The sequence below is a fragment of the Morchella sextelata genome, assembly GCF_020137385.1.
Source record: "Morchella sextelata strain SCLS chromosome Unknown scls_2, whole genome shotgun sequence".
Taxonomy (NCBI): domain Eukaryota; kingdom Fungi; phylum Ascomycota; class Pezizomycetes; order Pezizales; family Morchellaceae; genus Morchella; species Morchella sextelata.
Window position 1 is genome coordinate 2,692,987 of NW_025408617.1, and position 22,162 is coordinate 2,715,148.

The 22,162-nt window shown below is 47.3% G+C and overlaps 6 protein-coding genes across 6 annotated transcripts; 3 read left to right on the plus strand and 3 right to left on the minus strand.

The window, feature by feature from the left end:
- Nucleotides 1-748: 748 nt before the first annotated feature.
- H6S33_005970 (uncharacterized protein) lies at nt 749-2,683 on the minus strand (the record flags this gene model as incomplete). Its single annotated transcript, XM_044837374.1, has 4 exons — nt 749-951; nt 1,009-1,897; nt 1,988-2,557; nt 2,618-2,683. The coding sequence occupies 4 exons, from the start codon at nt 2,681-2,683 to the stop codon at nt 749-751; spliced, it is 1,728 nt and encodes a 575-aa protein (XP_044699279.1).
- Nucleotides 2,684-4,121: 1,438 nt separating this feature from the next.
- H6S33_005971 (uncharacterized protein) lies at nt 4,122-5,576 on the plus strand (the record flags this gene model as incomplete). Its single annotated transcript, XM_044837375.1, has 4 exons — nt 4,122-4,140; nt 4,213-4,220; nt 4,300-5,047; nt 5,110-5,576. 4 exons carry the CDS (start codon nt 4,122-4,124, stop codon nt 5,574-5,576), a joined length of 1,242 nt encoding a protein of 413 aa, XP_044699280.1.
- A 1,411-nt stretch (nt 5,577-6,987) lies between these two features.
- Nucleotides 6,988-8,012, plus strand: H6S33_005972 (uncharacterized protein; the record flags this gene model as incomplete). Its single annotated transcript, XM_044837376.1, has 2 exons — nt 6,988-7,674; nt 7,740-8,012. 2 exons carry the CDS (start codon nt 6,988-6,990, stop codon nt 8,010-8,012), a joined length of 960 nt encoding a protein of 319 aa, XP_044699281.1.
- A 668-nt stretch (nt 8,013-8,680) lies between these two features.
- On the minus strand, nt 8,681-12,686 carry H6S33_005973 (uncharacterized protein; the record flags this gene model as incomplete). The annotated part of the gene is made up of 4 exons (XM_044837377.1): nt 8,681-9,814; nt 9,865-11,198; nt 11,253-12,493; nt 12,655-12,686. The coding sequence occupies 4 exons, from the start codon at nt 12,684-12,686 to the stop codon at nt 8,681-8,683; spliced, it is 3,741 nt and encodes a 1,246-aa protein (XP_044699282.1).
- Nucleotides 12,687-14,301: 1,615 nt separating this feature from the next.
- H6S33_005974 (uncharacterized protein) lies at nt 14,302-15,425 on the minus strand (the record flags this gene model as incomplete). Its single annotated transcript, XM_044837378.1, has 4 exons — nt 14,302-14,651; nt 14,705-14,837; nt 14,890-15,308; nt 15,365-15,425. The coding sequence occupies 4 exons, from the start codon at nt 15,423-15,425 to the stop codon at nt 14,302-14,304; spliced, it is 963 nt and encodes a 320-aa protein (XP_044699283.1).
- A 4,795-nt stretch (nt 15,426-20,220) lies between these two features.
- On the plus strand, nt 20,221-21,225 carry H6S33_005975 (uncharacterized protein; the record flags this gene model as incomplete). Its single annotated transcript, XM_044837379.1, has 2 exons — nt 20,221-20,677; nt 20,753-21,225. The coding sequence occupies 2 exons, from the start codon at nt 20,221-20,223 to the stop codon at nt 21,223-21,225; spliced, it is 930 nt and encodes a 309-aa protein (XP_044699284.1).
- Between the last annotated feature and the right edge of the window lie 937 nt (nt 21,226-22,162).

Sequence of the window (22,162 nt, forward strand, 5' to 3'; positions counted from 1 at the left end):
TAGCACACTCTTTTGAATGGCTGGTAAAATGGTATGGTGGTATCTATGCACTACCACTCACCCCACGCCTCCCCACAGGAGTATTCAGTTTAGTGAAGGAAGCTAGGGTCTAGGATAATCTAGCCTATGAAGAAAAGGACTCTCAGAACTTGAGACCGCGAACATGGCGAAGAAATTCTCTTTATCTTTATCACTCAACCACACACTTCGTCAAGCATCAAGACCGCGCCTACATCCCGCCCTTCCGAATTGCTACAGTTCCCCATATGGCCAGGCAGTCACCAGATATCACTCGGTTGAGATGTCTAATCTGGCGTCCTCCTCAAGTGGTATTTTTGTTAACGCTGAGAATAGACGATAAAAGGTTTAGTATTAAATAGATGCCCACTGTGTTGAATCTTCAGAGGGACTTAGATTTCCTTTGGTATTTGATTCGAAGCTTAGGCTTTGGCTTTAGCGTACCCCCCGTCGTTCCTTACTTGTGATCATAGTGTCCGGCTCTTTTCAAAATTGTTTTTTTATGGGAGGAGTCCTATTGGCTTGCCCAGCCATAGAAACCCTGTTTTTAGACCCCTGTTTCTACAATAATTCTACCTCTCGCTGTATGTGATAAATGTATTTAGCGTTTATTCTTCGAACTTTTACGAAATGACCGAACCGAGTGATGCTACATTGAAGAGAGAAAACTTGAAAGGAAAGATAAGAGAGGTATGCTACAATTGTCCAGGGCTATCCCAACAATGAACAGCTAATAATACTTTGCAGTAACGCTGCCATAAGTCTTGCCCTCAAATTCAAACTCAAAAGTCAATGTTGCACTCTCTATCGTCATGATGAGATTATAGTTGATATCATAATACTCAAACCCGTACGGACTCGTTCTCTTTGGAAAGATGTCCTTCGGTATTGATGCCGGGAGCCTCGACGTCAGTTTACACACCAAGTACGTATCTATAACACATATAATTAGCACCATTGAATAAATCTATATAGCGTCAGGAAACTCACCAGTACTATTCGTCTTGATTGGCGCCTCATCGAGCTCACTCGCCACCAAATCATCCTCAAACACCATCTCCTCGTCCCAGTGTGTCTTCCACCTGTTGTAAAACGGGAAACTGATTGGCTTATCCTCACTAACCTCATCACCCTTCTTGATATACCAGAAAGCACGATCGCGCACTCTTGGTGTACCATCGAATGAGCTGAGATACTTTTCTGTCTCATCATGAACATTAGGGTCAAAGGCCTGAGTACAGTTGACACCGTAATTTCTTCTTGCGTGACGGCTTCTCACAATGCCCCCCTCCAACCCACGCAACACAGCACCACGTACCACAGCACTCCACGCGTTTGTGGGCTGCAGAATCTCAATTTCGACATCAGGATTGCGGGTACTCTTGAGATCCTTAAACAGCCGCTGCCGGAGGTATTCACTTGCACCAAAACCTCCGACTAGCAGGATTGCGGAGACGTCGAATCCGTCGTCACCACTCTCAACAGCATCCATCTGCTTCTGCACCAACCCGACAATCTGGGAAATCACGGGGTCAAAGATCCCCTTCATCTCCTCCCTCGTGAGGATGAAGAAGCCGTCCTCTACACCCGCCTCTTCATTATCTGCAACTCCGGGAATGGGGCAGGAGAAGATATCCTCATCCTCATCTTCGTCCTCATCGCTGAACGTACGCTTGAGGAACTCGTCGAAATGCTTCAACATCACAATACGGCCCTTTGGCTTCATGGCGTTGAACACATCATCACCGATCCGCTTCCGCACAAAGTTCTCAAAGTTGGCATTGATGTATGTAGACCCACACATGCCACCAGTACCCACCGCGCACTCCTTCACTTCAAGTGTAGGCCTGAGCGCCGTGATTTGGTAAGAAATAAGATCCTGATCATTGACCCCTCAATTAGTCACCGATCAATGCATTGCCTACCCCAATTAAAGAATCGAAAGGAATAGAAGCCATGCGCAACATACCACCGTACCACCACCACAATCCACCACAATGAACGTATCATCCACCCTCAGGGAATTCGGCTGAATGTCTCTCAGCGTACACACTGCCGCCGCATCGGGCTCACTAATCATTCTAATCTTCGTCCCCTCCCCCAACCCGGCCGCCTCCGCCGCCCGCAGCGTCATCGCCTTCGCCGCGTCGCTCCACACCGCCGGCACAGTCATGACCCAGTCGATCGGCGTGGCCTCCAGGAACTCCTTCCCAAAGTTGCGCTCAAGCGTGTCGACCGTGTGGCGCTTCAGCGCGCCGAGATAGTCGGCCACGACGTCCACGGGCTCCTTGCCCGCCGGGATGAGGTGCTTGGTCTTGCTGATGGGCGAGTTGGCGGAGTCGCTGTCGTACTTGCTGGGGTCGAGGAGGAGCTTGATCCAGATGAGCTTCTCGGATTCGAGCGGGAGCTCGAACCCCCATTTGAAGCTGGTGCCGTCGGCGGAGTAGGCGATTTCTGTGGGGACTTTTTCGGAGTTGCGGTTACCGCCCGCTGGCCAGCGCTGGATAACATTGATTTCTTCGGGGGTTGCGGTGTGGGCCTGGAGAGGTTAATTAGTTGTCTGGCGTATATATTGGGAAAGTTGTGGGGGGAAAGTTACCCAGGCTACACCGGAGTAGGTTGTTCCAAAATCGATACCGACTTTGAGGGAGTGAAGTTTAGTCATTGTGGGATATATCAATACCACTGATTCTCAAAGTAGTTTCAATATTTTAAGACGCTCAGGCGTGGATATAGAGGAAGAGACAAGAAGGTAAGTTGCTGTGAGCACTTTCCAGATAGACTGATCTACTGATTCCCTTGAGAAAGAAAGAAAGAGAAATAAGTAGAACCTTGGGGGACTCTTATAAATATAACCAAGCTTCCCCACCTGAACCACAACAAACTAACCCCACTAAATGGTAATTCCACTCCTTCTGGATTCTGATAGTCAGCCTCATTTTTCCATAAAGGCCGCCCAATAGGCAGCAGCCTGTTTTTCTGCACCACAGCGTGAAACATAACATCTCTCCGATGTGAGTCACATAAAAACCTTCTTATCATGAATATCCGAACATGTAATGTAGAGTCCAATCCCCAAAGCTGCTGAGCTTACTGATCTTCACCCGCATGGTGGTTGTTGCTGCCTTGTCGAGCAAGGCTGTACCGGCATTATCCATTATCCAATGGCTTCAGCTGGGTTAGGGTTACACAAGCATTTAGAATTCTGACATGTCAAGAAAGAAAGAAAAAATGTGGGGGAGTATTCCGCGTGAGGAGGGATGAGATGCATGCAGTTGACTTCAATCAGTTGGGTAGTTCCTTTTGGAATGACTCGTTTTATTCTTGTCGAGAGACATTGTTCTGAATTTTGGAGATGACTACAGAACGGAGGCTCTTGGGACATGGAGTTGTTGGAATGAGTAGAGTAGAAGCACAGCTACAGTCACTTTTGAAGAAGTCGATATTTTCCGTAGGTCGTATGAGAGATCGAGGGTAACTCAATGATTGCGACAGATTTACCCCCGAGCACGTCCCAAAAGCACATTATGCCAAGGTGCTACGCGACGGGAACTTCCTGACCTCTGAGCCTCAGTCCTACCGGGTTTTGTATGGATTCGTTAATCTACAGCCTAAACCGTGTTGAGATATATGTCTGCCCCCGCGTTTTAAGTAAGTAAGACTCACAGCAGCGGGGATACGAGCGTGCGTACTTACTAGGCGCGGAGTAGAGAGATGGGGTACGCCGGAGTAGATGGGATGTGTGGTCGAGTCAGAATATTGCAGCCTAGAAGTCACTGTGCAGCTATTGCTTTTAGCGATGTTACCTGGTGTTTGAACATAGCCTCCAGCTTTTGCATAGCCGCTTGATAGGCAGACGTACAAATATTACCTATCGTAGCTGCCTAGAAGTGGTATTTATCCAATGTTTTGACCTGGAGATCGATTAGTATTGATAAGGAAATTAAACTGCACCCCTCCCCACATAAGGAAAGGTGCTGGAGAATAAGATCTAGGAATCTGTGAGTAAAAGAGTATCTGCTCTCTTCCACTGTTTGCAACACCGGCCTTGTTGGTACTTCGAGATAGTTTATTGCCGTCCAATACAGAATCCTTTGGACAATATGACTTCAGCTTTCCGGGGTATGTACGGGTGGACGTCAAAGTTTGCAGCAGAGGAGAACAAGAAACTATCTGACGAAGATCTCAAATTAGTCGAAGAGGTACGTTTACTTCGGTTCTCAAAAAAAAAAAAAAAAAAAAAAAAAGGAGTATTACAACCAGACAACTTACCAGCTTTAGATCTCCAAACTCCAAGTTACTAGCAGCCCCCCAGATCCAGCGATCAAGACTCTACAAACACGGCTCCTAACATCCACAAACCAAATCGCCCACTTAACACGCGAGAATGCTGATCTCAAGCATCAACTCCAACGACTCAATGAAGAGCGCAAACAAGCCGTCGAGGCCGGTGTTAATAAAGTTCTGGAAAAAGAATGGCTTCCTGTCTTCAGACAGCTCGACCAAGATAATAAACAGCTTCATGCCCGAAATATTGCTTTGAACCGCCATATCTTCAACGGGGAGAATGAGCTTGTACATCTACGTGCCGAGCAGGCAGAGATGAAGAGATCTACGCACATTGCCGAACAAGCCGTGAGGAAATATGAGCAGCAAGTAAATAAGCTGACCGAGACGATCTCGCGCAACGGGCCGAAAGAAGAGGCTAGACAAGGAACCACACGCGATGATGACTATTTTGCTACCGAGTTCTCAGAGCTGGTAAACGGGGTGCAGCAGTGGGTGTTTAGACATTTTAGAGGTGGGGCCGAGGATAGGTTGGCTGGGCTAGAGGGGGACTTGAAAAGCGCCTTTGAAGAGTGTGTTCACGAAGCCGAACCAGTAAAGAAGTCGAGGGCGCAGTTAGACGCAATCTCGGCGATGGTAGTATGGATGTTGAATAGAGATATATTCCAGACGTTTAGATACCTGGCTTTCGGGGACCTGCAAGAGCCATTTGCGATCTTGTACGATACAATAGAGGGGACTGGTAAGTATCTAGAGACCATCTGTTTCCAGCATAACAGCTAATATTTATACCAAAAAAAACAGAACTTCAACGACATTTGTGGCGCTCAAAGACTGTTGATATGCTATGCAAGCACCCCGACGTTCTTGCTGCTTTCGCCACAGCGGTCGAAGCTCACACGAATGATCTCTCCGCGCTTTTCACTCCCCTGTGCGCTAAGACCTCTAAAGTTGAACTACGCACCAAGTCCCTCCATGCGCTTGTCGAAAAGACCGCAAAGCTAGCTCTGGAAGTTGCGCAACAGCAAGCAGTCTTTGACTTGTGGCCAGTTGCCCCCGGGGAAGAGTATGATACGTATTTGATGGAAGATGCTGCAGCAGATGCAGAGGAAAGAGAAGATGAAGAAGATAGCGAAGCGGAAGTGAGGGTACAGCTATTCCCAGCGGTGCTGAGGATGGACTTTGATAGAGATGGCGTGAGAAGAGACGATAATATCGCGGTGGTGTTGAAGGCAAAAGTTGTCTCGAAGCCTGTGGCAAAGATCGAGTAAAAAGGGTAATGAAAGGGGGTTTTCGTTTATTTTGTAGGCATATACTTTCAACGTTCGAAATCTTCGACTTCGTAGAGGGAAAGATAAGGTTATCGAGAGGTGGATGATTCCACCGAAGGAATCTTGTTGTAGTGATGTGACTGTTCCGTATAATCTATACTGTTTTCTAGGGTGTCCTCCACAGCGTCCTTCAGAAAGTTCGCACCCGCATGATACACTCTACATTATCGAGCGCGCGACACGTAGTCACAAATACAAATTGATTGCTAATTAGGATATATATTTAATCGTACCCTGCTGGGCCATGTAAGCTCCCGACGCATGGTGAAGTGTCTTTCACAATGTGAAGTTCACATGAAGTCACTCGATCACCTGACTCCTTGATCCTAATATCCCTTAAGCTATCAATACTAACAATCTTTTATAGGCCAACAAGCAACAGAAGATCCGAGCAACCCATTAATAGGAGACTGACCAGGTCGAATAAAAGATAAGAAGTCCTAGGCCTTAGCAAACCCATGATTTTAATGGTACCCATAAAAAAGAGTCATGTTTCTACAGCTCATGAGCACGAGGTAGTTGGGATCCTGGTTAGTGTGGACAAGTACGAAGGCTTGTGAAGGGCAAAGAATCTCAAGGAAATGATGCCATAGCTTGATGACTGGCTCGGGCGAAAGTTTCCCCTTTCCTGTTATACTGATTAAGCCCTTTGATCTTCAAAGTACTGGACATTGGTCGTACTCCATCGATTGCCTGCCACTTACTATATTGCAGTCTTTAGCTTAGATTTTTAAGTACAATATCGTACTTAGAAGCATCTATAGCGTGATAGTAGGTTATTTATTAGCCATGAGGTATGATTAGGGCCGAATTAACTGTAAAGGATTAACCAGACCAATTCATTCTATTAAGGTGTATTGACTACATGGATTCAATACTAATGACCAGAATTCCTGGATAGTAGGCCTATTCGATCTAATAATACCATTCAACCCTGGCTTTCAGTGGTCAGCGAGCAACATCTGCGCTGTGCCCAATCTATTTACTTTGAACCAAATCCAATCAACTCACGCCGGTTTAAACTCGTCAGTCGTCTCTCATGCTATGTGACGGGGATACTAGTCGGCGAAGTATCAAGTTGAGTTGATTTTTAGGCAACAAATCCAAATTAGTACTAGCCTGACAGGGGTAAATGATAGATTAACCAGCGTATATTGGAAGGAGCTATCGTATATGTCGATTAGTAAGTTGCAATGATATTTCGGCTTCACCAAGTCAGTATATTCGTATTTACGGTGGAATAAGTCCGATATCGTGGTATATAATAGATCTTGAAGGACTGGAAATAAGGACCACCATCAGCAAGAAGAACAGCAGCAATCAGCATTCAACAGTGATAAGAAAAGTCAAAATGTTCTCAATCAACTTCACCTTCCTCCTCCTTGCGCTCTCGCCAATCGCGACTCTCGCAGCTCCTCGTCCTCATCCTGAAATCACCTCTTACACCCTTCCTGGAAACAATACCTTCCCCGAAGGTGTAAGCCGCCAGCCCAACTCACCTTATTTCTATTCCGGGTCTATCACCACAGGTACACTCTACCGTGGTAATATCTACACTCCAGAAATGGAAGTTTTCATTCCCAACACCCCAAGCACCTGTCTCGCCGGAATCAAAGTCGACGACCAGTACCGCCTTTATGGCGCTGGCTGCACCAGTGGTTCCGTCTTTGTCTATGATGTTAATACTCGCGATTTACTTTACACGTTTACCGTATCTTATAACGGGAGCTTTTTGAACGATCTCGCGATTGCAGATGATGGGTCCGTGTATATCAGTGATTCATACCTCCCATACTTGCTCTACATCACCCCCGATCAGCTCGCTGCGGAAGAAAAAGAACAGGAACTGAAGGTCTATACCAAACTTGATGCGGTGATTCCTTATACATACGCGGCCGGTGTCTCTGTCGGAAATGGGATTGCCGTGACAAAGGAACAGGAATACGTCATATTGGGAAGCTGGGAAGGCAGAGCCATTTACCGTATCTCTTTGGATGACAGCAAGGAAATTTCTCCTATCGATTTGGGCGGGAAAACGGTATATATCTTCTACTTCCTCGTACGCGTGATATATACATAACATCTGCTAATGAAACCGAGTAGATTGGCAAAGTTGACGGTCTACTCCTCCGGGGCAAGACTCTCTACTCCGTTAACTCCGGCTGGGATCTTGGGCTCTTTATCGATGTGATCGAGATCGAGTACCCGTACCTTGAGGCGACACCGGTGGGGACTCTCACGAGTGATTTGTTCTATGGGCCTGCGACTGCGGCATTTGATGGGGATGATTTGTTGGTTACGAATTTCCAAGTGAACTTGCCAAACCCACATCTGCCCTTTGATATTGTTAGGATACCACTGTATCAGAAGGCATGAGTAGAGTACATGTAGTGGCTGGAATAGTTGTTACAGATAGTGATTAGACTTCGGTGCCAATATATTATCGCTTATAAATTGTTAAACAAGATCGTGGTCATGAAATATCACTCGTTTATTTTAAGGAATAAAGCAAAACCTACCATAATTCTACCCTCACGGTGATTGAACTTTGCTGGAAGTATCGTAGGGATAGAGTTTAGAGAGAGGCATTTGTTAGCGAAACAGGTTCCGTTCCCTCCGAACGCCGAAAGTTTGGTAGGGATGGAATTTCGAGAGGTGGGGTTTCTCTGTACTCCAGACTTTGTGTTCTGGAGCTATAGATCCCCTATTACGGCACTGTTGCTAGCTGGTGTATACTGAACGAGTAAGTTGTAAAAAATACTCATACATTTTGTTAAATTGTTTCCTGACCCATTGAGCTATTCTCGAGGTAAAAAAAACCAACCAGTTTCCAGAAAAACCTCCTGACCCCGTCAAGGAAGACCCTACTATTCAGAATATCACTCCTCTCAACACTAACTAATTCATACGCCCGCAATTCGCACTGAGCGAGAAGGAGGCGCTTCAAATTTCTACCAAACACCCTCTACAAAGGGGAAAAAAAAAACACAAAAGAAGGAGAGAAAAAAGGAAAGAAAAGGGCCAACCCGGCCCAATAAGTACACTTAGAAGATATCGTCCACGTCCTTCCATTCACCACTGTGCCTCATCCCCCAGTAGTCGCCCTTCGCCTTCCAGTACTCCTCGCCAGTGACTTCACAAACCGCCTTCTCGAACCACCTTGGCTTCCACTCTTCACCACTCTGCTCCCGATCTCTCCTCTTCGCTCTCTGCTTCTCCTCCAACCTGTTCTTCTCTGTAGCTGCAAAGTCATATTCTCCCTCTTCCATCGCTCTCTGATCAGGTCGGAGACGTGTATCAGTGGGGCAGAGTACGGGCTTGAGATTATCAGGGATTGCGTTAAGGGTTATGCTGAACGGGGTGAGATTGAAAGGTGCTGGTGGACGCGGGTGGTTCTCCCAGACCAGGAAAGCAGGGTTTGAGCCACCTCCGCCGTTAGCAGGAGGTGGGGCCACTGCAAGGTCTTGGCCTGGAGAGAGGCGGGCGTAGATTTTATCGTTCCATCGGCCACCAACACTCCACACTTGAATTGCGTCGGCGTTGAAGACTCGTCCCTTGACCTCGTATGCGGTTGATACACGCCAACCTCGTGCCTTGAAGTCGAGCTGACAGCTGTCTCCGGTGGTCCAGTTCTTGATCTCCATGAGACCGTAGTTGTCAACTGTTGGGGAACCTGTGATGATACCAATAACGGATGTTGTGACCTTTTTCCACGTGTATAATTCCTCCCCTCCGTCTGGGGTTCGGAGACGAAGGAACCATGTACCGAGCGGGTTGATGTCAAAGCTCTTTCCGTAGAATTTACTTCGAACAGCGGATTCACCCCAGTAATCCCATTTCTCGGCCTCGGCCCATGCTGCACCGATGGGAGGATGATGGGAGACTTGCTCGATCATGAAGCGGTAGTTCTTGTCAGGACGGACGTACTCATAGGTCTCACCAAGAAGAGGATTGAAAGGCTTTGCGACACGATCAATGGTTGATGAGTACTCAGAAGCAGCAAAGGCGGCAACATAAACCATTCTTTCAGTAGAGTCGGAGCGATCAGCAGCTAGGTCAAGAAGGTCGGTGTATTCCATATCCTCCGCTACACGTTGAAGTAGCGATGTAGGCTCATTGAAGGAGACCGGAAGTGTCATCTTTGTCATATCCTTTCCGATCATGGATTTCAGAATACCCTGCTTACTGTTAGTATTTTTCACTCATAGGATATCACTCGGCGACTTACCCAAAGCGAAATTTTCGGCCTATCGTCTGCATCCATGCTCAACTTTGCTCTTGGTGGATCTTCATAACCCTTGAAACTTGTCTTGACAGCAACCAACTTCTTCTGTCTCAACACCAATGCTCCCTCCGTCTCCCCGACTTCACCTTCGGGCCCTTCGCCAAGAGCCATATTCTTCTCTGAAAGTCCTGGGCTTTTGAGGCTCATGACACTGATTGGCATCTCCGAAACAACCTCCATCTCACCACTGTCAATCGCGTCAAAGAATTGGTCAGTATCCTCGTCGTCGGAATCACTATCACTGTCCACTACTAGCGCCGGACTCTTCAACGCCGAACCAACCCTGGCGAGTTCGACACTATTAAGTTGCCCGTCAAGGTTCTCAGAGGTGCTGTGATCTAGTCTAGGGCTCATTGGAGCGCTACCACTATTTCCCCGGAGAACCTCCTTTAGCGCACGTTTAGCCTTCTTCTTCTTTTCGCGCTCACCAGCTGCTTTGCCCTCAAGAGTTTCTTGCTCGCGCGCCAAGACAGCCATATTCTCCTCCCATATTTTTCGAAGACTGATCTCCTTCTCAATGCGATACCGCCAGTAGGAATCGCGTTCCTTACTCATTGAGAGAAGTTCCTCAACAAGTGTTTTGAGACTGGTGACAGCACTTTCATAACTACTCAAAGCTCCAGTAACCAGAGGATCGCTAAGCGTGAGGTCGGGGTTCTTCGCATGTTCGAATTGAACAGCGAGTACAACTTGGCTAAGAAGATCCAACTGCAATCTTGCAGAATTTCCTAGTAGAGATAGAGCATCACTAGTTGGCGGTTCATGGTGTCCGTTAGAGCTATTGTCATCATCATCCATGTCACCCTCCCGCTCATCTCCAGAGCCACCGCTGCGGCTGCGGCTGGATTGACGATGTTTTGACGGGCCGCTCGTGCTCTGTTCAAAAAAGTCACTTTCCTCACCCTCCGTGGGAGCAACAAAGCTGCTACCGGTACGGAAGCTTGATTTTCTATTATCTCCCGAAGATCCCCCGACGCTGCCGCGACGACTGGATACTGTGTCGTTGTCCTCGTGACGTTGCTGCTCTCGCATCCGTCCCATCCGCTCGGCCTCGCCGGCTTTCCGGCGCTCCTCTTCCCTCGCTTCGTCTTTGGCCCATTGTATGGCATTGTTCAGGGTCCAGTACCAGCGTTTGGCCTCGACCACGTGGTTTGCTTTGAGGTGATATTTGACGGATCCTTTGCCATGGATTTCAAAATTCTGTTTGTCTTGTGCATCCATGTGAAGTTTGGCAATCCTCATATTAATTGCACCTCGGCAAGCGGAGCCAATATCGTCTGTAGATGTAAATATTAAGCAAACGTTTTTTGGGAGGACATGGGGACGCTTACCCTGATGTTTGTAATAACTCAATACCCCGTCTTCAAGCACAAACCATCGGAGTTTGTATCCGCTAGTATAATTTGTCCATTTCTTCAAGTACCCCTTCATTTCCCTTCCCTCCTTTCCAGCGATGCCAGTCGCAAAGGTTTCCCCCACAGTAGCCAAACCAGTTGCAGCGACCTCTGCGGCACTCCCAAGAACAGCCCTCTCCTCTATTCCCCGAGCAGCGGCTTGCGCGGCAGGGCTCTTCTTGAGCATGTTTTTTGTTTTGTCATCCTTTGTTACGTCCTGCGGTAATTTTCCCTTATTATCTCTCCTGAACGGATCCGCGCCGTGCAGCAGGAGGATCTCGATTAATCTAGTATCCCGCCGTCTGGCAGCATCATGTAGTAGTGTTGATCCGCCACCATTGGTGGGCGGTTCGAGAGTATTGAGGTCCAATAGCCCCTTCACCCTTGGAACTTCCAGAAGTTTTTCGATCCGTTCGTAATCCTGCTCTGCCACGAGTCGGGTCAACTTCTCGATTGTTTCCTCTAGAAACATACTTCGTGCCAGCTGTAGCATCTGAAATACTGCCGGGGTCCTTGAGATCTCTAATGGTGTTCGATTATTATAGTTGTGAATACTGTCATTAATCTCTGCTTGCTTCAATAATAGCGATACGACCTCTGCCCTTCCAAGCTTCGCCGCCGTATGTAGCGGCGTATTACCTGTCGCTGGATCCCGATGGTTGATATCCAAGTATGGTAATCCGGACGGGGTAGCCGCGTCGGTCGTGGTGGTCGACAGGATATACTCTATCACCTCAACTTCGGCACACTGCACAGCCAACTGTAGTATAGAGCTCCTGATTGCATCATCCACTGGACCCTCCCTGATGGTCTTCGAAATTGCCATAGTGTCTCCATTCCTCAGCGCTTCATAAAGTCGGAACGTGCGAACAGTATCCTCGACACTTTTTGCATTCCCGACTAATACTCCCGAGCCGCCGATCAACGATGTCGCAGATGTGTTTGCAGTTGAGGGCAAAGGTGGTGGTTCTTCCGTGATTGGCTTAGATGATGGGGATCGAAGTGAGATGCTTCGTTTCGGCGCTGAAGCGGTCGAGGAGCTCGCAGGTGTTAGGTACTGAGTTGAGGAGTTTGGAGTTACAGCGGCAGACGCGTTGCGGGAATGAGATTTGGAAGGTGAGTTGCTGGAGGATGAGTGTAGGAGTGAGGAGACCATTGCGGAACGGGTCCTACGATGCCTGGATGGAAATTTCATAGGTAAGCTAAACCTGAAAGCTTGATAAAGTGATAAAAAGAACAAAGGAGTGAATGAATGGATAACGAAAGTTCGAGTGAACAGGACGAAGACGGGAAGAATGGTGGAAAGGATCACGATGTAAGTTATGAATGAAAGACTTACCCTCCATCGTTACGGCTGCTCCCCTCGGACATTGCGGGTAGACGAGCGAGGGAGGCGGAAGTGAAAAAAGTTAACTAATTTGGGATGTGCGGCGTTCCCGGTGGAAGATTCAGAGAATAGCGAGCGTTCAAGCTCGGTGAAGCGGGGTTCAGCAGCGGGTTACGATGACGATGATGATGGTATGTATGTATGTATGATGGGGGAGGTTGAGGAGGGAAGATGCGGCGACAAGAGGTTTTATTTTAGGACACCAGGATGGGGGATTGATGGCTTTTCACGTGCTTGAACTATACGCCAAGTTAATCGTTCATTCAAAATCGTGGAGTTCGATGTGGTGGTGGTGGTAGTGCAGTGCAGTGCAGGTCAGATGGACACCGGAAGATGAGAATGACGGTAGTGGAGGGGCACAGAGAGAGGTGTAGTTACAAGTATGTATGTAGCAAGTATTTAAGAACCAAGAAACCGGTGACGAAGCTGACAGGAACTTGACCAATAAGGGGGATTATGGAGAGAATAACCTTTTGTTCGATACTTCACAGCAGCTGCTGCGGCTTTGAGCTGTTTTTAAAAGTTTAGGGAATCCTGAAGTTGGCGGTCGCACCAGCTGATCCCTACTATTTACGGTCGCATCCAGATTGTAGATCTCGATGGACCCTTGCGACTAAAATTCAAATATCGCAGCGGTCTTGCTGTCACCCTTCCAAATGGAGTATTTACATACGTGGAGAACCATTCTCTATCAATAGAGTAGAGGGAGCGTAGAGTACCAGTGTTGAGGTACCCCACCCAACCCCCTCCCCGTAGCACTCATACCGACAATGGGTACCAGCGTCTATATTTCTTGTTTCTACATGTCTGAGATTTTTACATCAACCAAGATTCTGATTGCCTCTGAAACAATCAACCGCGCGACATGAAAAGTTGACGCGTAATCAATTTCAACAGCACGGACGCTCAAGGTGGGAAGGATTCCTTTAGCTTGGTTGTGGTGTCACTCAGGAACCGATCAATTATTAATATATATCTGGCATGTTGGTTAAGACCCGAACGGAACATCTTGTGAGACTACAATAGCCGTAGATTGGGTGTAACCTTAATTTCACTTCCAAGACTTTCATAACGTCTCTCTAACCAGATCTCAGCATCAGCTAGTTTAACTTCTTCCTCCCTGCCAACCTTTCATCGGATATTTCATCTCTGGAACGTCTCCGTTCCTTGCTTCGGGGCTTGGAATGCCTTGGTATATTGGCTGTGCATCTTGCCTATGTTCAGCAAATGAATTGGCAGAGTATTGACGAGGTTTCGGGTGATGCAGGAACTTATGTTCGAGTTGAAAGAACGACGTGAGGGGGGAAAGGAGCCTACTCCCTTTACTTGGTCATGGGAGGTTCTCTTTGACTGGATTGAACTGGTTCTAAAACTATGGCATTGGCGCAGAATATCAGTGCTATATAGTTGGATTTAGGTATTTATGCTCTGCTCCGCTAAATCATTCATAAAATACACAGTACTATTATAACCCTTGGACAATCCTCAAGATTTAGACCAAGAAATGAAAATATGATAGAATTCCGACAACAAGCTTCGACCATAACAAAGAAAAGGGTTATTAATGAATTAGAAGAATTCTAAAGTAAAATGATTAAATTAGATGGCTCTACGGCCTCTATATCTCGCGGGTATGAATGGGTTATAAGCCAGAGGAGCGGTTGGGGTCTCGACCGTGGCAGCGGTAGTTTCAGCGGGAACCTCTGCTGCAGATGTTTTCTCGGGTTGTTCAACGACACCAGTTTCTGCTGGAACTTCAACTGCTGTGGTCTCGACAGGAACCTCGACAGCCGTTTGAACCGGAGTTTCTTCAGCAACGGTCTCATGAGGAGTATCATCTAGGATAGTCTCGGTAGGAACGTCCTCCTCAGTCGTGGTCTCTGCGGGAGCGTCAGTGGACGCTGCATCAGGAACGTCCTTTGTGATGTATTCGACATTTGGGTCCGTAACTACAAATAAATCAGCATCTTGTCAAAATTTCCCAAATTCTGAGATAACATACTCCACTGTGTTTCAGTCTCGGAAGCACTGGCTTTTTCATAATCCACTTTGGCAATAGTCTCGTAGCGTGGTGGTGCGGATCTCCCGTTGCGATCAATGACCACAACAATCTGCACAACAATAACGATAAATTTCTATCAAAGTCAGTTAATACACCCTCAAAAGTAAGAGTATAGAGGTAAAAACCTTGTTATTATTATTCCTATCTTTATTCCTTTGCTCCTTGGCCCTCATCAAGTTGTTTTCCACCTTTCTCCTCTTTCTATCATCATTCTTCTTTTTGTCGTCGTTCTTCTTATCATCCTTCTTTTTATCGTCATTATTCTGCTGATCTTGTAGCCTTTTAATCTGTTGCTCCAAGGCATCGACCTCATCCTGGAGCCTCTTTGCCTCCTCATCCGCGTTCTTCTTCATTTCATCATACTTCTTCTGTTCTTCATCTTTTTTACCGGGGTCTTGTTCGATCTGGATCTGGATTAGGATTACTTCAAGTTGTTGCTCTTGCTCTAGTCGGCGGGAGTCTTCTTCTTGTTTTTTATTGGCAAGTTGGGAGTTGAGCACGTCAATTGAATCTTCCCGTTTGGTGAGAGAGGATGATGTAGGGGCTAAGCAGTATTAATTCAAGTCCAGATAAACACATATTGGGGGAGATATTACTTACCAGCTTGTACTGATATGGCCAAAAGGACGGCAAAAATCATGGAGATGTTGAGGAAATGCATAGCGATAATGCGTGAGTACAAAGACTTTCCTGGGCGGGAGTTTAATTAAGGGAGTATAAGAGTGAATGTATGTGACGCTGTGCCTGACCGCGACAATAGATTAAGTAAAGAAAGAATCAGTCGCCCGGACGAAGGAAAGAAGGTAAAGTAAAGAAATCAAGGAAGGTAAATTATGATTTAAAGTGTTTGTGAGTGAAGTAGTTGAATGAGGAAAAAACATAGAGGGAAGGAATGGTATTTATCTAAGTTTCCGATGGAACTACCTGTGGGTCTATAGCCTGCCCCATACTCAACAGACAACTGGTGCTTGAGATTCACGCATGGACCATCTCAAACTTCAGCATTAAAGAATTAAGCTCAACAGCTGTACTACAGTGGTAGCTGTATCACAGGTCAGCACTCGCTACGCCAAGTCAAACTGGGATAAAACGCCAAGCCCGTGATTGGCGCCAGTTCCTTTCTTCACGCCTTCCTGTTTTGAAGGCTTTACTAAAGTACTATCTCTCCGCATCAGCCTTATGGGAATCTATCAAGAAGAACTAACATTTAAGCATATCTTTCGCTTCATTAGCCCCTAGGCAGCTGTCAGAGATCGGGATTTGAAACCAGGATACGAGGAAGCTTGGTGTCTTCTCGCATCTGAGGCATACCGCAAACTCTCCCAGGTTACGAGTTGGGAGGAGGGGTCGCTAAGCAACCGAAATACATGTACTTTCAGAATGAGATCATTCCACCTGCTGATTTCTGGTCTACAATGCTCTACTTATGCCTACTGCAGATAAAGACGTACATATGCATTACTACATGATTGTAGTTAAATACACGAAAACTGCAATACAGAGAACGTAACCCGCGGATGTTTGTCTTTTCCCTTTCTCTAACCTTAAATATACAGATCACCCAGCTGGCCATGCCTTAATGTCATCTGATGAAACTTACAACAAGCAGATCGATCGAGTACCACTCTCAAATCCTGGAAGCGAGAAACCGCACCATAGTATTCCAAATAACCAAATAACCCCTAATAAAGCGGTTGGTCTCGGTGGGAGCTATGGAGATGTCAAATAGCTAATGGGGTTTTTCAAACTCCCGCCCCAATAGACAGTCGCGATGAGGTTTGAAGGAGTAGACCTTGTTGAGTCAGTTCAGTTGGTAACACAAGCAGGACTTCATGCATCCATGATTCTGCCACTTCAACCGTCTCAGCATACCTGGTTATCCAGATGATTTACGATCAAAAGATCGCACCGCCATAGGCTGAACCAGGGATCGTATGTCGTTGTTTCCGGTAGCGAGCATTGCGCGCCGGTGTGGTTTGTGCGGTGTCACAGACCGTAGTTACGTTGTTTAAATTCCCTGGCGCACCACCCTTGTCTTCTGACATGACAAACTTGTCTTCCTGGGTGTAGGTACGACATTCTTGCAATTGTTTAAGGATGTAATGCCTAAGAATAAGACGCCATGGCGCCAGACTCGACCGACTCTCCCTTCTGAGGAACTTTATATATTCCACCACGGGTCTTTATTTACCCTCTCAGGTCAAAACTACATCAACAGTCAACAAATATATACACCTGCATCCGCATGCTAAATACCTAAGTTCATTGATGTGTACTGATTCCACAATCTCACTCGGGAAATCCGACAAACTGCTAGCAGACAAATAAGCCTTAACTCTTTACAAAATCAGTGCGAATAAACCAAGGCTCAGTATTGACCAAGTTCCACCGGTTTTGGTTATACCGTAGACTCTCGCTATAAGGATACGATCGGGACCAAGAATATGTATCCTTATAGCGAATTAATAGCGAATTATCTTTATAGAAAGTGGGGAATGCTAGCAGAACGGCGGTTGCGGACTGGGCACTGGCATCCTTATAGCGAGTATATCCTTATATCAAATATCCTTATAGCGAGAGTCTACTGTATATATTTCCATTGCTGGCTGTTTGTCGGCTTTCGCTAGCTCATACGGTAGAAGAGTTAACTGTATATAGCAGAGGGGAAAGATGTTAAACGGATCCGCTCTAGGCTCGTCTCCAACCCCCCTGCGTCCATCCTTCCAGCGTGCTGCTAATCAGGGGATGGGTACGAGACTAGATCCGCTCCAAGTTCTCAACAGTAGCAGAGGCCAGGCAGTCGTCACATTAGTTAGTACCCACCCCGGGTAGGAGAGAAATTTCGGCGCCCGAAAGTTCGTCTGTCGCTTTTCTTAACCTTTCACAACAGACCCAACAATAACACAATCCCATTCTTTATCGAAACAGAGTAAGTCGGCTAGGTCAGGAGTGGCTTTTATCTACATGCGTTCCTCTTGCGCATGCCGCCGCCCTGTGCCCTGGGTACGGAGAATAAATCGAGTGTGTGCTAGAAAGCATCCGGAGATGATCAGACTTGGATCTAATCTGAAGGACTTCAACTCATCAGAACGAAATAGAAAGAAAAGTAAAACCACCATCAGGTCGATGGAAAGTGGCAAGTAGATATTTCTTCTTGTTGTGAACTCCCATTCGTCCTGTCCAGAGAATACAGTATCGTATACACTGGGGGCATGGCGCTCACAGGAGTGCGGGGCTATTCGGTTTGTTTCCATCCACAGGACAGCTAAATTTACAATAATAAGTAAATTCGAAATATCGCATGAAACTGGAACAATTGATCGTCTTGAATTATATCCATTTGAAACTCGGTTTTAGTACTCCCCAGTGCTGCAATAGAAAAAATCACCGCACCCCCGTGAGCGCGTCTATGGTGTAAATAAAGAGAGCAAAGGGTACTGCATTGATGGTCGAAGCCATATCTACTACCCCCACCCCTGGATTGAACCCTGGACCTTCTGCAATCGAAGGCAAGGCACAACCTCTCGGTGTTCCGGAAGGCGAGTGTTAACCATTAGACCACCACTCGCCCATGTGTGTTATAGGCTCTAAATGATACTTGGACGCCAAGGTTGACTGCTTGCATGTGACTAACACTATTATATGAAGTGCTAAATATCGGTCTTTAATTCGGTGCGCGGCTCGACCCGTTGTTTGGCAATTTCTTGTGGGAGTTGCTGTTGGCTGCCTCATGGAAAATCACTCGGATTGTACAACCCTTGGACCTCGCGGTGAAAAGACCGCAACCGTTTAGCCATCTCACAGCACGGCTACTCCACATGTACTTCTCTAGTGTATTGGTATCCCATACACCTACCAGCACTCATCTTGAGCCTGAACTGTGGCCTGGCTAAGTTTCTAGCTAGCTTGGCATGCTTCATGGATAATCCTTTGCGCTGTATAGCTATATAGCCAGTCGCTGGCCTCAGTATTCCTAACAAACCTAAGATAGTAGATTTGTTCTGTAGTAGGAAAAGCAGAATTCCTGAGCATCTTATTATACGAGACAGACAAAGCCTCGCCCATGGTGTTCCTGGCTGGAAATGACATTTGGACGCCAAGGCTTCCAGGTAGCGCTTTGCTGTTTCGGGACTCGAGCACTAGTACCCTTAGTCAACTTTCAAGTTCCGTCGATAGCAGATCGCACCTGCCAATGGAAACCGAATCAAGCTAGGTACTATGTTCTATTAGTGGAGTATTATTGAAATGGAATGAGTCTATTACTTATGCTTCTGGGAGGCTATCAACTCTAGGTCTCTAGCAATTACAATAAGAACGCAATGACTGGCTGTGGTTCGAAGTTCAAACGTTCTTAGAGTTATGGCTTGGATTTATGCAACTCTCCCACTCAATTACTTGCCAAAGGACTCCTCAATTCAACCCAGTTTACTTCACCTAGCTCCTTGAGCGCGAGGTCCCTCATATTCTATGGGACTACACGAGCGCGTCAGAGAAAAGGGTCCGGAATTGCCTTTAAGTGCGGCAAACAAAGGGGAAACTAAAAGAAAGGAAAAGAGCACTACAGACTGGCTCATAAAAGCTCTTTCAAGGCGACATGGTGTTATTACACTGTGGGGACACCAATCAACGAAAACCGAGCCCTTCAAGAACTTAGTACCGTGCGGTAACAGACAGCGCTCAACACGCCGCCAAGCACGGTACGAAGTCGCGTCCCCTTTCTACGAGAAAGTGCCCATCTACCATCAAACCCAATAGCCACCAATAACACCTATCGAATCTCTCAGTGAATCTCAAAGCAGAGCTCACACCTTACCCAAAGAAGCCATCCTCCCCGAATGAGTCCCATTAGGGCCAAACAGCAGACTAGCACGCGACCATTTAGGGCGAGTTTCACCTATTCTGGCCCATCTCTTCAGCTGAGGTCTCACGGGCCAGGTACCAAAAACACTCTCAACCAAGATCTCGCCGTCCCGCAGCGGCAAACCTGTTTGAGCCCTTGCCCCAAGCAGTCGGAAGCGAGGGTTAGGGCTGTCACTGGACCCTTGCGCCAATCGTTGCCGCGCGCGCTTGGGATAAATTTAGGATGACGTCGGGCTAGTGGGAAACAAGCGAGTTTCGGCTAAGGGTTAGGGAACGAGCCTGGCCCAACCAATCTTGAAATACAGCGAAATCTCTACGAGTTACAGGTTTTTTGGCGGACAAAGACGCACAGGGACAGGGGGCTGGCTTTCAAGAATGCTGTTCTGACTGCAGATCGATCTGGTGATGGGGGGAGTATATAGGGTGCGAAGTTCCTGCAGTTTGGGGGTTTTGGAATGAATAGTAGTTTCAGCATTTCAGTATTTCAGAGTTCGAATTCAGTATACAGTATTACGATCGATATTTAAAGGGCAATCCGGAATTGCACTTACAGCAACGAATAGTAACATATCCAATAACCAGTAATAAAACCAGCCATGATATCCCCCTACTTCCTCTTCCTCCTCCCCGCCCTCTCCCTTGCGCAGCAACAGGCACGCTCTGATACACGCACCCTCACCGTGACCAACAACTGCCCCTACACTATCTGGCCCGGCCTTCTCAGCTCCAACGGTACCGGCCCCGCCACCACAGGCTTCGAGCTCGCGCCCACCTCCAACCGCTCTGTGACCGTCGGCTGGGACTGGGTTGGCCGCATCTGGGGCCGCACAAACTGCACTTTTGGCGCCGACGGCGCCGGCCACTGCCTTACGGGCGACTGCGGAAATAAACTTGAGTGCCAGGGCGCGGGTCAGCCGCCGACGACGCTGGCGGAATTCACGATCAGTGGCAGTGGGGAGCAGTCGTATTTTGATGTGAGTCTGGTGGATGGGTATGATCTGGATATGAAGATCACACCCCAGTATCAGAGCGGCGAGGGGAATAGTCCGTCTTGTAAGTCAACCCCTCCCCCAATACATAGTGGCCTACCGGGGAATTCTAGTTCGCTGACTTGACTTGATATGATAGGCGTAATGACCTCCCCCGCCAACGACAAAGCCATCACACACTGGTGTCCCTTTGACCTGCTCGTCTTCCCGCCTCCAAAGTCCCCGCGTGACAGTGTGGCGTTCTGGTACCCCGATGACAACCTTGAGCGGCCGCTGCTTTCACCGTGTCTGAGTGCCTGCGCGAAATGGAATAAGCCCGAAGACTGCTGCAAGGGGAAGTGGGACGACCCGAAGAAGTGTAAGCCGAGCTTATACAGCAGCAAGGCGAAGACAGTGTGCCCAGATGCATACAGCTATGCGTATGATGACCACCTGAGCACGTTTACGGTGCCGACGGGGCAGGGCTTTGAGGTGACGTTTTGCCCGGCGGGAGAGAGCTCGGATATTATGATGGAGAGGGGGGTGACGGCGGGAGCAGCGGGAGGGTGGAAGGGTGGAATGGGCGCAGTTTTGGCGGTGGCGGGGGTAGTGAGTGTGGTAAATATGTTGTAAATGTGAGAGGATTGGACTGAAATGGGGTTTCTCTTTTGTTTGGGTAATGGGGTTAAAGGCGTTTTTCTTTTTTTCTTGTGGTGTGATACCCTATTAACGATGTAATCTTTCTGTATTTTTAGAGATCGATGGATCTACCCCATTAGCTATGTATAGACGGTCAGGAATAAGTAATCTCGATCTTCATTTAATTTTGGGGTGTTTGTTGTACCGAGTGATGTCCTGTGATTGAACCTAGCTACCCCCATTAACGTCTTAGACAAAATTGAAGCCGGCGCAATGGGGTAACGGTATGACACAATGAAAGAGAGAAATTGAAAGGATGAGTTGAAAGCAACTAATCAGGGGCCGAGGGAAGATGAAACCCCAGAACTAAGAGAAATGGTTTCCTTTAGGCCCTCGCCGTAGCCAAGAGAAAAATAAGGGCGGTGTGTCTATAGTAAGATTTCCGGACTGACCCAAGGGAGAACAGATTTTGATTGTGTGCCGCAAGGAAAACTACTTACGTAGTTTGCTGTTCGGTATCTACTTCTACTATACTATAATACTATAAAAGAATATGGTCTGAAAAAGTTTCGCTAAACCGGCCTAATCCTACATCCGGCCCTGACCATGGGGAGACTAATTGGCCAAATAATGAGCGAGAAGCTAAGATAGTTCAATCTGCAATTTTAGGCCGGCCAGAGAGAGCTCTGATCGAATCACACATATCCCCACACGGGGTATATGTATGCATGCTGTACCATCTTCTTATGCTGGACTACACTATGCATTTGCTCCGATTCATGGACGGAATAGTGCACCAACTACTAACAAAGTGCTGCAAAGGGCGATGGATGTTGTGTGAGCAGCGCATCTATCAAGATGAACACATCTTCCTGTGCGCAGCGATGTTTCGTCACCTAGAAGCACGCTCAGATAGTAACACCACTGCCCC